Source organism: Narcine bancroftii, chromosome 6 (assembly GCF_036971445.1).
Source record: "Narcine bancroftii isolate sNarBan1 chromosome 6, sNarBan1.hap1, whole genome shotgun sequence".
Classification (NCBI taxonomy): Eukaryota; Metazoa; Chordata; class Chondrichthyes; order Torpediniformes; family Narcinidae; genus Narcine; species Narcine bancroftii.
The window spans coordinates 189,289,038-189,301,775 of NC_091474.1; the positions used below are offsets into that span (position 1 = coordinate 189,289,038).

Below are 12,738 nucleotides of genomic sequence, written 5' to 3' on the forward strand. Positions count from 1 at the left end.
GGCACGCGAGTCTCAGAGTTGGTTAGCCTGTCGACTGGGGTGGCAGGTTGTATAAGGAAGGTGAGTGAAGTTTGCATATTTTTTGTTGACCGCTACTACTGTTATTTCATAGAACATTAAAGAAGATCGCTACAACAGTCACTATTATAGATCACTACAAGTCTTTTGTGTGTTAATAAATAAACCATTTAAAAAATCATCTGGACTTATGGTGAATCAATCAAAAGTGTCACAAACAAGAGCCCCAAGCCCCAAACGACACACCAAGCGGCTTTTATGGATAGTAGTCGCAACAGTGGGTGTCTAAATAAGTTAAACATGGTACCAAAATGAACTGAAATGCATTCAGTGTTGTGAATGTTTGTGGTATTCAGAAGATTAGGAACATTTTAGAAATTAGCAAAGGATGACTAAAATAATTAGAGAAGAGCTCAAAAGTAAAATTGTAGAAAATACAAAAACACATGCATATACTTCAAGAAAATGAAAAGCAAAAGACTTTTAGGGTATAATATTTTGGAATTAATAGAAAGTAATAAAATGTCTGAAACTTTGATTTTTTTTTCTGTCTGCAGGGTGCAATTGATTAAAAATACTCCATTAATACTAGAAAATCCAGGGACAAATGAATGAGATTGAGGCCAACATCCCCGGGAACCGATGGCTTACATCCTAAGAACTTGAAGTGACAGTAGATATACATGTTTTGATTTCCTAGAACTTCCACATTCGAGATGAAAAATATAGTGTTAGGCTATGTGGCCTACAGTTTCTTGTTATAGTCTTTAAAATTATTGTAATCCATCATTAAGTAGTAGTTGACTCCAGTACTTGAAGATAGCTAATGCCAATAACAACGATTGTTTCACAGCAGGGGAGCTTAGATGTTTTAACTCAAATCGGTGCTGCCTTTAACAGAAGGCAGACTGTCATTTGCACCCTGCTCCAACTGCATCCAGTATACAAGATGCTATTAGTAATAGAAATCCAAGTCCTCAAAGATTATAGATTTCTCATTTAATGAAAACTCAACATTTTTAGAAAAAATTGATTCCGACTTTTGGTCTGGAGACCACTGAGACAGTAACCATAAATAATGACAAAGGATAAGATGAATCTCAATAAGTGCACTTTTGTGGTGTTATTAGCATACAAGAAAACATGCTTAATTAACCCATCTACCATGTTTCAATCCTCCAAAGGAATATCACACAATTCTCTGCATATAATACCCCAAAAGAAGTAGATCACTAATGAATATACTGTATGTGAAGATAGAGAGAATAATAAAAATATTGAGATTAGAAATTTTATCAAGTTATACCTCTAGTTGCTTAATAGCATTCTCTCTTTCTTTAATGAGTTCCAGGTCTTCTTCTGTAATCCCATCTTCTATTTGATCTTGAAACTGATTTGGGCTACAATTTAAAAACCAGTGTTACTCTTTCAATCATTTGAATTATTCTACATTCCTTCCTACCAGTCTTTAACATGTTTCCCTGCTCCTATCCCTTCTTGCTAAGCATCCGAAATCAAAGAAGCCCATGTGCAACACAGCTCGAGGCAGGACTGCAAAAAATTGCAGAGAGCTGTATACTATACCCTGTACTTTTGTTTTATTATTACATTATTTGCTGTACAAGTGGACTTGGTTCGATAACACGCTAAACAATGCTTTTCCCTACAGGTCGATACTTGTTTCAATAAATGAGTCAATTCAATCAATTCTGGCTAACTATACTATCCATTCTTCTTCTTCTTCTTTGGCTTGGCTTCGCGGACGAAGATTTATGGAGGGGGTAAAAAGTCCACGTCTTCTGCAGGCTCATTGGTGACTGACAAGTCCGATGCGGGACAGGCAGGCACGGTTGCAGCGGTTGCAAGGGAAAATTGGTTGGTTGGGGTTGGGTGTTGGGTTTTTCCTCCTTTGTCTTTTGTCAGTGAGGTGGGCTCTGCGGTCTTCTTCAAAGGAGGTTGCTGCCCGCCGAACTGTGAGACGCCAAGATGCACGGTTGGAGGCGATATCAGCCCACTGGCGGTGGTCAATGTGGCAGGCACCAAAAGATTTCTTTAAGCAGTCCTTGTACCTCTTCTTTGGTGCACCTCTGTCTCGGTGGCCAGTGGAGAGCTCGCCATATAATACGATCTTGGGAAGGCGATGGTCCTCCATTCTGGAGACGTGACCCACCCAGCGCAGTTGGATCTTCAGCAGCGTGAATTCGATGCTTGCGGATTCTGCCAGCTCGAGTACTTCGATGTTGGTGATGAAGTCACTCCAATGAATGTTGAGGATGGAGCGGAGACAGCGCTGATGGAAGCGTTCTAGGAGCCGTAGGTGATGCTTGTAGAGGACCCATGATTCTACCCAAAAATATCCAAATACCAGTTTTAAAATTATCAGTTCACCAATATACAAAGGCTGCAAAGCATTAAGCCTGTTAAGCAGGAATCACTTATGTCTCCTTCTGGATCTACAGATTTAAATGCATGCACAAATTCCTGAAATTGCTGTCAAAGTTTCCTCAAAATAATGACAGCCTCTTTAACAATAAATACTCCATCATCAAAATTTACAATTGTCACACCGCACATAATTGTAGCAGTGAACCAGCACCGCTTGTCACACACGGTCAGCAGGGCAGCCACGGCAAAGATGGCGTTGCAGGACCTTCTCTTCAGCTCCAGAACGAGGGGGGGCGGGCCAGACACAGCCTTAAAAGGCTGCAGCACGGAATTCAAAGTAAAGCAGTTGTGTTAATCGAGCTCTCAGCCTGTTTTCTCAGTTTTTTGTGCGCTTGCATGGAACTCACTACACTGATGACCCTGACGAGTCTCCACAGTCTGAAGACTCTGCATAATGGACCCCGCAGCCGTAGGCACTGTTGCATTGAAGCTGCCAACTTTTTGGACGAATAGGCTTCGCACTTGGTTTGGCCAAGTGGAGGCCCAGTTCCAGTTCAAACAGATAACCTCCGATTCGACTGCCGTCATGGGATTGCAGTTCCAGGACCTCCCTCTAGATGTCAATAGCATTACTCTCCTCTGTGACGTCTCCACAGGCGAACCCCGACCGGTGATCCCTGCCCAATGGAGGAAATCTGCTTTCGACATGATACATGGCTTGTCTCATCCCTCCATCCGAACGACAATGCGGATGGTATCCTGATTTGTCTGGTATGGCCTACACAACCAAATCACAGAGTGGGCAAAACCTGCAAGGTCCAGCGACACACCAAGCCTCAGCTACACTCCAAGCTCCATGTCCAGCAGTTTGACACTCCAAACCGTAGGTTTCAACAGGTCCACCTTGACATAGTTGGACCCTTGCCGGTCTCCTGAGGGTCACTCTACCAGCTAACAGTAGTGGATAGGTTCACTTGATGGCCGGAGGCCATTCCCCTCCCAGACACCTCCACCGATATGTGCACCAGGGCTTTCTTCTCCACCTGGGTCTCCCGTTTCAGTGTCCCAGCACAAATAATGACTGACCAAGGAGCCCAGTTCACCTCTGTCCTGTGGAACGAGTTCTTCAAACTCCTAGGCACCCAACTACGTCACACTTCAATTTGCCATCCTCGGGCCACAGCGGGCTGGGTCAAGCGCTTCCATCGGCACCTGAAATTAGCACTGATGGCACGGCTCGAGAAGCCCAACTAGGTAGAAGAATTGTCCTGGGTTCTCCTGAGGATACGCACAGTGCCCAAGGACAACCTTCAAGCCCCCTCAGCTGAACTAGTCTAATGGTGAGACCCTTGCAGTCCCAGGCCAGTTTCTTCCTTCAGCACCAGGTCAAGCCGCCGACACTTATGTTGTACTCGAGAGACTGTGAGACAAATTGGGCTCACTTGCACCACCACCTTTCAACTACCACCCACCCCCAGACTTATTCTCCTGCGAGTATGTATTCGTGCACAAGACTCCCCTTCAGTGTCCCTACAAGGTGCTGCAAAGGAACGCATCCACCTTTACACTCAACATTGGGGCTAAGGAGGAATTGTTCACACTGGACTGCTTGAAACCAGTCCACTTGGACTTGTCACAACCAGTACAGGTTCCCTCACCGGTACATAGGTGTCAGCTGCCGAGACAGCAGACTTCACCCTCGACGCATCGTGAGACAGTCGGTGGTGGTTCTTTGTGGGGGGGGGGGGTTTGTGGCGACACACAATCGTAACGGCGAACAGGCCCTGCTTGTCACGTGCAATTAGTGGGGCAGCCGCGGCAAAGATGGTGTCGCGGGACCTTCTCTTCCAGTCCAGACTGGAAGAGCGCGTGCATGCTTGCATCAGTGTGATGCAAGCTCTGAAATGCGAGGGGCGGGCCAGACACTGCTTCAAAGGGCTGCAGCGTGGAATTCAAACTAAAGCAGTTGTGTTACCCGAGTTCTCAGCCTGTTGTCTCAGATTTTTCACTGTGCTCATGTGCAACTCACTAGACAGTGTTAATATTCTATTTGTGCCAAAGGAAAATTATTTTTGTGAAAGGGAACAAAACAAATTGATATTTAAATCACCAATCATGAAATGCAACCCCTAATTAAAATCTCAGCAATTTTAGTCAATACATGTAGCGGGCTACACTGATCCGCAAGCGAACCGGGTCATGGAGGTGCAGGCTCGCACTAGCTGACGTCACAATGGTACTGGTTTGGGGGAGCAAAGGATCACAAGGGTCGTGCTAATAAGCTCGTCGAGAGATCCAGTTAAGTCAGTTGGTTGGTTCAACTTACTCACAGCTTCCTTGTGGTTTTTCTTACATTCGTTGTACAGCACACCAACCACAATAATGACCCCGATGGTCCAATATGGCATTTAAGACCCCACAAAGAACGACACAAGCACACAGGACTTAGTCTTGCTGAAGCTGCCAACCTTTTGGATTTCACAGCCGCTAGTCTGGTTCGAACAGGCTGAGGCCCAGTTTCAGGTCAGGCAGATCACCGTAGACTCTACAAGATACTACGTGGTCAGTTCGCTTGACCTGGAGACTGCTGGACAAATCATCTAATTCTTACATCAGTCGCTGACAGGTATGAAGCAATTAAGGCACTCCTTATCCACACGTTTGGCCCCTCCTGCTGTGAACGAGTGGCACTGCTGCTCCACATGGACGGCCTGAGCGACCGCATGCCATCCGCCCCTATGAATGATATGCTGGCATTAATGGAGAGCCACAGACCCTGCTTACTGTTTGAGCAGATATTTCTTGAACAGATGTCGGAAAACATCCGCCTACTCCTTGTGGACAATGACTTCAGTGACCCACACAGGTTAGCAGCCCATGCAGATGTCCCGCGGCATGCCAAACAATATGGCGGGATATCCGCTGCCTAGTTGCTGTATCATGTCCAGCGACTCTTCTCTCCCCACTCAACTGAGGAGGCCGGCAATGGCAGCAGCAGGTGGAGACTCAAACTCTGAGCACTAGTGTTTCTACCATCAGAAATGGTGTTCCGGAATCCGCTGCTGCCGTCCACCTTGTTCCCATCCGGAAAATGCTGGGGCTGGCTGCCGCTGATGGCTATGATAGTCAGCCGCTGATGGCTATGTTAGTCAGCCGCTGATGGCTATGTTAGTCAGCCGCTGATGGCTATGTTAGTCAGCCGCTGATGGCTATGTTAGTCAGCCGCTGAGACAGCCTCCTTTATCTATGGAATCAGCAATCAGGGTGGCATTTCCTCATGGACACCCATGCTGGGAAGTCAGGACCATCCCTCATCACCACAAACAATAGCAGCATACGCATATGTGGACCATCCCGTTTGATTTTGGCTCCTACTGTTTAATCTGGACCTTCACTTTGGCTGACATGTCTCAATCCCTATTGGGTGCAGATTTCCTTCGCGCCCATTGCCTCCTGGTGGACCTGAAAGGGCGCCATCTGGTCAATTCAAGGCCCTTCCAGCTAAGTTCCTGACTAAACTCTGTAACCTTTTTGAGCAACGAGTTTGCCAGAAACCTGGGAGGATTCCCGGTCATTAAAATGCCACAGTTCACCACTGAGGTCCCAGAACATGGTGTCCAGCACACCTCCATGGAGGGACCACCACTACATGCCCGGGTATGTAGACTGCCTCCCAATAAGCTACAACTCACCAAGGAAGAAATTAGGAATATGAAGGAGATGGGAATCGTTCGGTGCTTGGACAGCCTATGGGCCTCTCCTCTACACATGGTGCTCAAGTTTTCTGGGGGATGGAAACCTTGTGGGGACTACTGCCGGCTGAATTATGCCACAACAGCCAACCGGTACTGAGTTCCCCACATTCATGACTTCATGGCCAATCTACACGGAACGAGGATCTTCTCGAAAATCAGCTTGGTCCAGGGGTACTACAAGATTTCCATGCACCCCAGTAACATCCACAAGACAGACCTCTTCACTCAGTTTGGCCTTTGAGTTCCTCCATACGCCATTTGGCCTCAAAAGCGCAGCGGAGACTTTCCAAAGACTCATGGACTCACTGGGGTGTGGTCTGGATTTTGTTTTTATCTACTTAGACAACATTCTTACTGCCAGTCATTCATGACAAAACACCTAACACACCTGCAGCTGCTCTGTCAGCGACTGAGTGACTACAGCCTAGCCATCAACCCAGCAAAATGTCACTTCAGTCTGATGGCCATCCATTTCATTGGGCACTGCATCAATCTGTGTATTGATGTGCCCACCGCCCTCACAGTCAACGCATCCAACACAGCCATCGGCAACATCCTGGAGCAGCTGATTGATGGACATTGGAGACCCCACTCGCTTTCTTCAGCAGACACCTACAATTCCCCCAAGCAGAAGTATAGTGTGTTCGACAGGGAGTTGCTAGCCCTCTACCTTGCCATACCCCATTTCCTCAAAGCACGGGATTTCACAGTCTTCACCAATCACAAGCCTCTTATAGGCCTTCACCAAGGCAGCAGCGTCACTTATTTAATATTTCAGAGTATATGACAGCTATCAAGCACATTTCTGGCAAGAACAACCTCATGACTGATGCTCTGTCTCATATGTTCGTACTGTCTGTGCGCTCCTTGTCCCCTGAAACCAACTATACAGTGCTTGCAGCGGCACAGTGGCAGGATGGTGAGATATCAGCCTACTGGACTGCAGTCTCAGGGTTACAGATGTTTCGGGCCATTGAAAGCTACACTTCTCTGAGACGTGTCCACCAGCCGACATAGGCCCATCGTTCCGTGGAGGCTTCATGTCTTTGATGTGCTACATTGGTTGGCCCACCCATCCATCTGGGTGACATCTCAACAGATTCACGTGGCATGGTCTGCGTAAACAGGTCAGCCACTGGGCCAGAACTTGCTTGCACTGTCAGACATCCAAGGTGCAGAGGCACGTGAGAGACCCTTTTGAATCCTTCCCACTGACACACAGACGATTTGGCCACGTCTACATGGACGTCGTCGAGCTGTTGCTGGTTTCCAGAGGCTCCACATACTGTTCACAATGGTGGACAGGTTGACTAGATGGCCGGAAGCTGTCCTGCTCTCGGATATTTCCACAATATCCTGCGCCAGGGCCCTCAACGTCAACTGGATAGCCTGTTTCGGCCTTCCTTGCATTATCATGTCAGACAAGGGGCACAGTCACATCTGGCCTATGGATGGTGCTGGCACAGCTTCTAGGGACCCAGTTACATCACACCACGGGCTAACACCCACAGTCTAATGGCCTGGTGGAAAGGTTCCATCGATATTTGAAGACGGCTTTCATGGCATGGCTCCAAGTTCTGGAGCTGCTTTGGGTGCTCTTTGGCATCTGCACAGCGCTGAAGGAGGATTTGGCCAAGTTCTCCGCTGAGCTCATCTATGGGGCCCTGCTGACAGCCCTGGGAGAGTTTCTGCCAGCAGCTCACAGCCAGGAAGAAACACCTACGGTGTTACTAATGTGACTTCACGAGAAGGTGGGCAACCCTGGCCTCCGTCCCAACCTTACAGCACGGTGCAGCTCCATCCCATATCCCGAAGGATCACAAAGATTGCAAATACGTCTTCATAAGGAGAGGCGCACACCAGATACTCCTTCAGTGCCCATACGAGGGTCCATACAAGGTGTTATGACACAACGGGACTACTACGTCCCTTTTGGACATTCGGGGTAAGCAGGAAACATTCATGGTCAACGCCTTAAACCGGCACATCTTGACCTCGACGAACCAGGCGAGTCATGCTGATAAGCTCTTGGAGAGTTTCAGTATAGTCATTTGATTGGTTTAACTTACTCACCGCTTCTGTGTGGTTTTTCTTGTTCGCTGTACAGCACATCGAGCACAATATATTGTATTTGGCTGCTATTTAATCTTGCTGCACAAATGAGACTCCACATGTGTATAACTCGGAACTATTTGTGTATTTTTCAGTACAAAAACAAATAACCAATGAATTAGAGCAAAACACATGGATGGACTACTGCAAGAAAATAGGAGCATTTTACCAATATAAACAGTTTGTGCAACTGAACTCAATATTTACCTTTCAAGAGAGAATATGATTTCTCCTTTCTGGCCATCAGGCAAACCGGTCTGAAAAACAAATTAAAACCTAAATTAAAAATGGTGAAAAGAATCTAAATTTATGCTTCAAATTATAGAATTATTGAGCTTTGCACAATGGTAAATCTATAAAGAAAATGAAAGCTCAATTCAAACACAGGAAGTTATCCTGAATCATCGTTTGCTTCTTAGAAGCTAAACCTTCATTGCCAGTTTCAGAAGGAAGACACATATGCATGTTGCAGGTACGATTTATATCGGATTTGTTCTGGAAAAGATGGGTGAAAGAATATCTTCCACTGTTGCAAGAGCAACAGAAATGGTTTAAGATCAGGTGCAATTTCATGGCTGGAGATGTTGTGATCATTATGAACCATTCAATAATTACAACCACGGTTGTCGGCAGAATCACAAACGGCAATGAGGAAGTGTACAGGAGGGAGGTAGATCAGCTCATTGAATGGTGTAACAACAACAACTTTGTGCTCAACGTCAGCAAAACTAAGGAGATGATTGTGAACTTCAGGAAGAAATCATGGGAACACGATCCAGTCCTCATTGAGGGCTCAGTAGTGAAGAGGGTCAAGAACTACAAATTCCTGGGTGTCAACATCCCTGAAGCCTCCATGTTAATACAATCACAAAGAAGGTTCGCTAGCGGCTAAACTTTGAGAGGTGTCTGAGGAAATTTGGTATGTCACTGAAGACTCTTGTTAACTTATACAGGTGTACTGTGGTAAGCATTCTGGCTGGTTGCATCACTGCCTGGTATGGAGGTGCCATCCCTCAGGACAAGAATAAACTCGAGCCTTGTTAACTCGGCCTGCAACATCACAGGCACCAGACTTCATTCCATTGAGGATATCCCAGGCCATGCCCTCTTCACTCTGCTACGATCAGGAAGGAGGTACAGGAGCCTAAAGATGAGCACTCAAAGGCATGAGGACAACTTCTTTCCTGCTGCCATGAGATCCCTGAATAATCAATGCACCAAAGACACAGCCTTCTCATGCATTTTTTAAATAGAGTAACGTCGTAAGAAAGTTATAATATGAATGTTTACACTATGACACTGCCACAATACACAGAATTTCATGACTTGTTCATGACAATAAATTATGATTCTGATTTAGTGCCTTAAGGGGAATATTGTTGCTATCAACCAGGACAAAAGGGGACTTGTGTGTCAAGTTCAGATCAAGATTAAAAGTGGCTTTCTAAACAAACCGATTACAAAAATCTGTCTTTTACAAGAAGCAGAAAGCTTTGATAATTGACTTTCAGTTTCTTTGAAAATTTAACTGAAGTATTTTTGTAACCGTAGATTTTTTTTTTTTTTAAAGACAATAATTATGGGCTTGTATTGTAAAGGTTAAGTTTAAGCACTGTCTGACAAAGTTTTAGTACCGTCTAACAAAAAGTTTTAACTGCTTGTAACAACGTATAGAACTGATAATAACTACGTTTTTTTTAAAGATTTTATTTATTCAACATATGTCAGAACATTACATCATAAGTATATAAAATGTTAACAAATATATGATAAATCTCTCACTCTCTCTCTATAATATATATATATATATATATATATATATATATATATAAAACTAAAACACTAAAATCTTTAAAAAAAAAACTAACCCTCTATTAGCCCACCTTCCCCCTAAACTAATCAAATCCCAAAACTAAAAATACAAGATATTTAATTATAAAACAATTACAAGTAATTAATTCGGATTGCACTTGACACTCAAAGACCTAAAAACATCATAAAGTTAATATACTTTTAGGGAAAACTTCACTAATCAAAAAATAAATTAATAAAATCAAAATTTTAATTTCATTATTTTAGCATACTGACCCCAAATTTGCAAAAATAAAGAATATTTATCCCTTAAATTATATGTAATTTTTTTTCCTAATGGAATACAGCTTTGAATCTCAGCATGCAATCTATCTAATGTTGATGAAACATCAGATTAAAACCAACAAACTTTAATTGAGTGGCCCGCGTATGGAGAGTAGGAGGAACAAGTAGAGCCAATCTATTTATTTATTTTAAATACTTTATAAATTATTAACCACATAATTACATTAAATTGTAATTTTTTTTTAATTGTACATGTGGCAGATATCCTCCCATCCCCCTCAATCCATTCTTCTAATACCTCCCACTGCTAAACAAAAAGAAAAAGAAAGAAAAAACAAGAGAATGGCAAGAAAAAAAAACATTTATACAGAAAAATCTACTGGAAGTTACTAAGAAATGAGGTCTTCAGAGAGCCAATCATACATGAAATCCAAAATTTTATAAATATGGGCTCCATATTTTCCAAAAGATGATATTTATCTCACAGATTATGTAATTTTCTATAATGGTACACAACGACATAGTTCTGCGAGCCATCTTTCCAAGCCTAAATCTATTTCTGACTTCCATGATATTGCGATACATTTCCTAGAAACTGCTAAATCAATCAACACAAATTCAATTTGATAAATATTTAAATTTAATTTTGGCCTTATAACCTTAATACTCAGTATAAATAACAATGGGTCCTGTGGGAATTTGACCCCAGTAATTTGTCCACCAAAACAATTACCTACACTTAACCAAAAGTGTCTAACTTTAGGACATTGCCAAGTTGAATGAAGTTCCAACCTCAGATCTACAACAAAAACATAAATCTGAAACAGCAGAATTTATTCTATTTACTTTTTGTGGAGTCAAATATAACTGATATAAAAAAATTATATTGAACTAACCTATATCTTACATTTATAAGTTTAGTCATATTAATCTTACACAAATTCATCCAGTCCTTTTCACTTATTTGAGAATTTAAATCTAATTCCCATCTTAATCTTGATTTATGCACCCCAATTTTGGGAGCCTTAGTTTGAAGTTATATATTACTGAAATAAATTTATTTACAGTAGTATTACAAATCAGTAATTCTAATACACTTTGATTAGGTAATGTCAAAGTAGGACCTATTTTGCCAGATAAAAAAAAAGTTTTAACTTGGTAATAACAAAATTAATAATTTTCTTCCCTTATTCTTTCATCTCCCATCCTCCAAACAATTTTCAATGCTCTTAATAGGCTTCTGTCTCCAAATCCTCAAGAATTGGTTATCCAATAAAAAAGAAATAAGCCTATTTTGTCAGAGGTGTTTTTCTAGATATTAAACCTTTTATAATAATGTCATCATCAATATTATTCCACAACTCAAATGTTTCAAAATAGATGATTCCCTACTTACAAATAACAGCTTAGAATTCCATTTGTAAATAAAATCTTGGGGATCCATATCCCCTATTGCATTAAATTCAACAGAAGCACAAACTGGAATACTATCTAAATTAAACAATACATTTATAAATCACAACTGAGCTGCTTTATAATAATTCTTAAAACGAGGAAGACGCAAACCCCCCCCAACTCATATTTCCAAGTCAATTTTTCCAAAGAAACCTTAGACATTTTATCTTTCCATAAAAATGTCCTAACTTCTGTATTTAAATCCTTAAAACTTTTTGAAGGAATTGGAATGGGAATTGATTGAAAAAGATATTGAATTCTTGGAAAAAATATTAATTTTAAAACAGTTTACTTGATCATTTAAAGTAATAGGTAAATTATTCCACTTTTTAAAAATCAACAACAATTCTATTAAGCAAAGGTAAATAATTCAATTTGTATAAATGCTTAAAATCATTGTCAATTCTTATACCTAAGTATTTGATACCCATGTCTGGCCACCTAACATTTGTGACTATTTTACAATCTGTATAATCACCCACTTTATAACCAGATTTCCCATATACTTTCAATCGAATCTGTAATTGTAATAAAGAATTTTTAGGATCAGTTAAATAAACCAAAACATCAGCAAATAAATTTATTTTATATTCTTCTTGATTCACTTTAATTCCCTTGATCTTAGAATCTTGTCTAATGAGTTCAGCTAAAGGTTCAAATAAATAAAGCTAGGAACAAAGGACAACCTTGATGACTTGACCTAGTTAAGGGAAAAGAAGCAGAAAATTGTCCATTAGTAATAATAACTTTTGCCAAAGGCTTTTTATACAAGACTTTATCCCAATTTATAAACATACCAAACTTCTCCAATACTTTAAACAAAAAGTTCCATTCCAATCTATCAAAAGCTTTTTCCGCATCCAAAGTTACTGCAATACTATGATCTCCTCTTTTCTGAATTAAATTAAGCTAATTA

The 12,738-nt window shown here is 41.9% G+C and overlaps 1 protein-coding gene across 3 annotated transcripts in view; it reads right to left on the reverse strand.

Moving 5' to 3' along the window:
* Positions 1-12,738, reverse strand: part of LOC138736885 (syntaxin-7-like) — a 71,063-nt gene that overhangs the window by 10,545 nt on the left and 47,780 nt on the right. For all 3 annotated transcript variants that reach the window (XM_069887037.1, XM_069887038.1, XM_069887039.1), the window contains 2 exons: positions 8,478-8,527; positions 1,325-1,418 (listed from right to left, as the gene is read on the reverse strand). In XM_069887037.1, the coding sequence (XP_069743138.1) occupies positions 1,325-1,418; positions 8,478-8,527 (144 nt within the window). The remainder of the gene's footprint in view (positions 1-1,324; positions 1,419-8,477; positions 8,528-12,738) is intronic.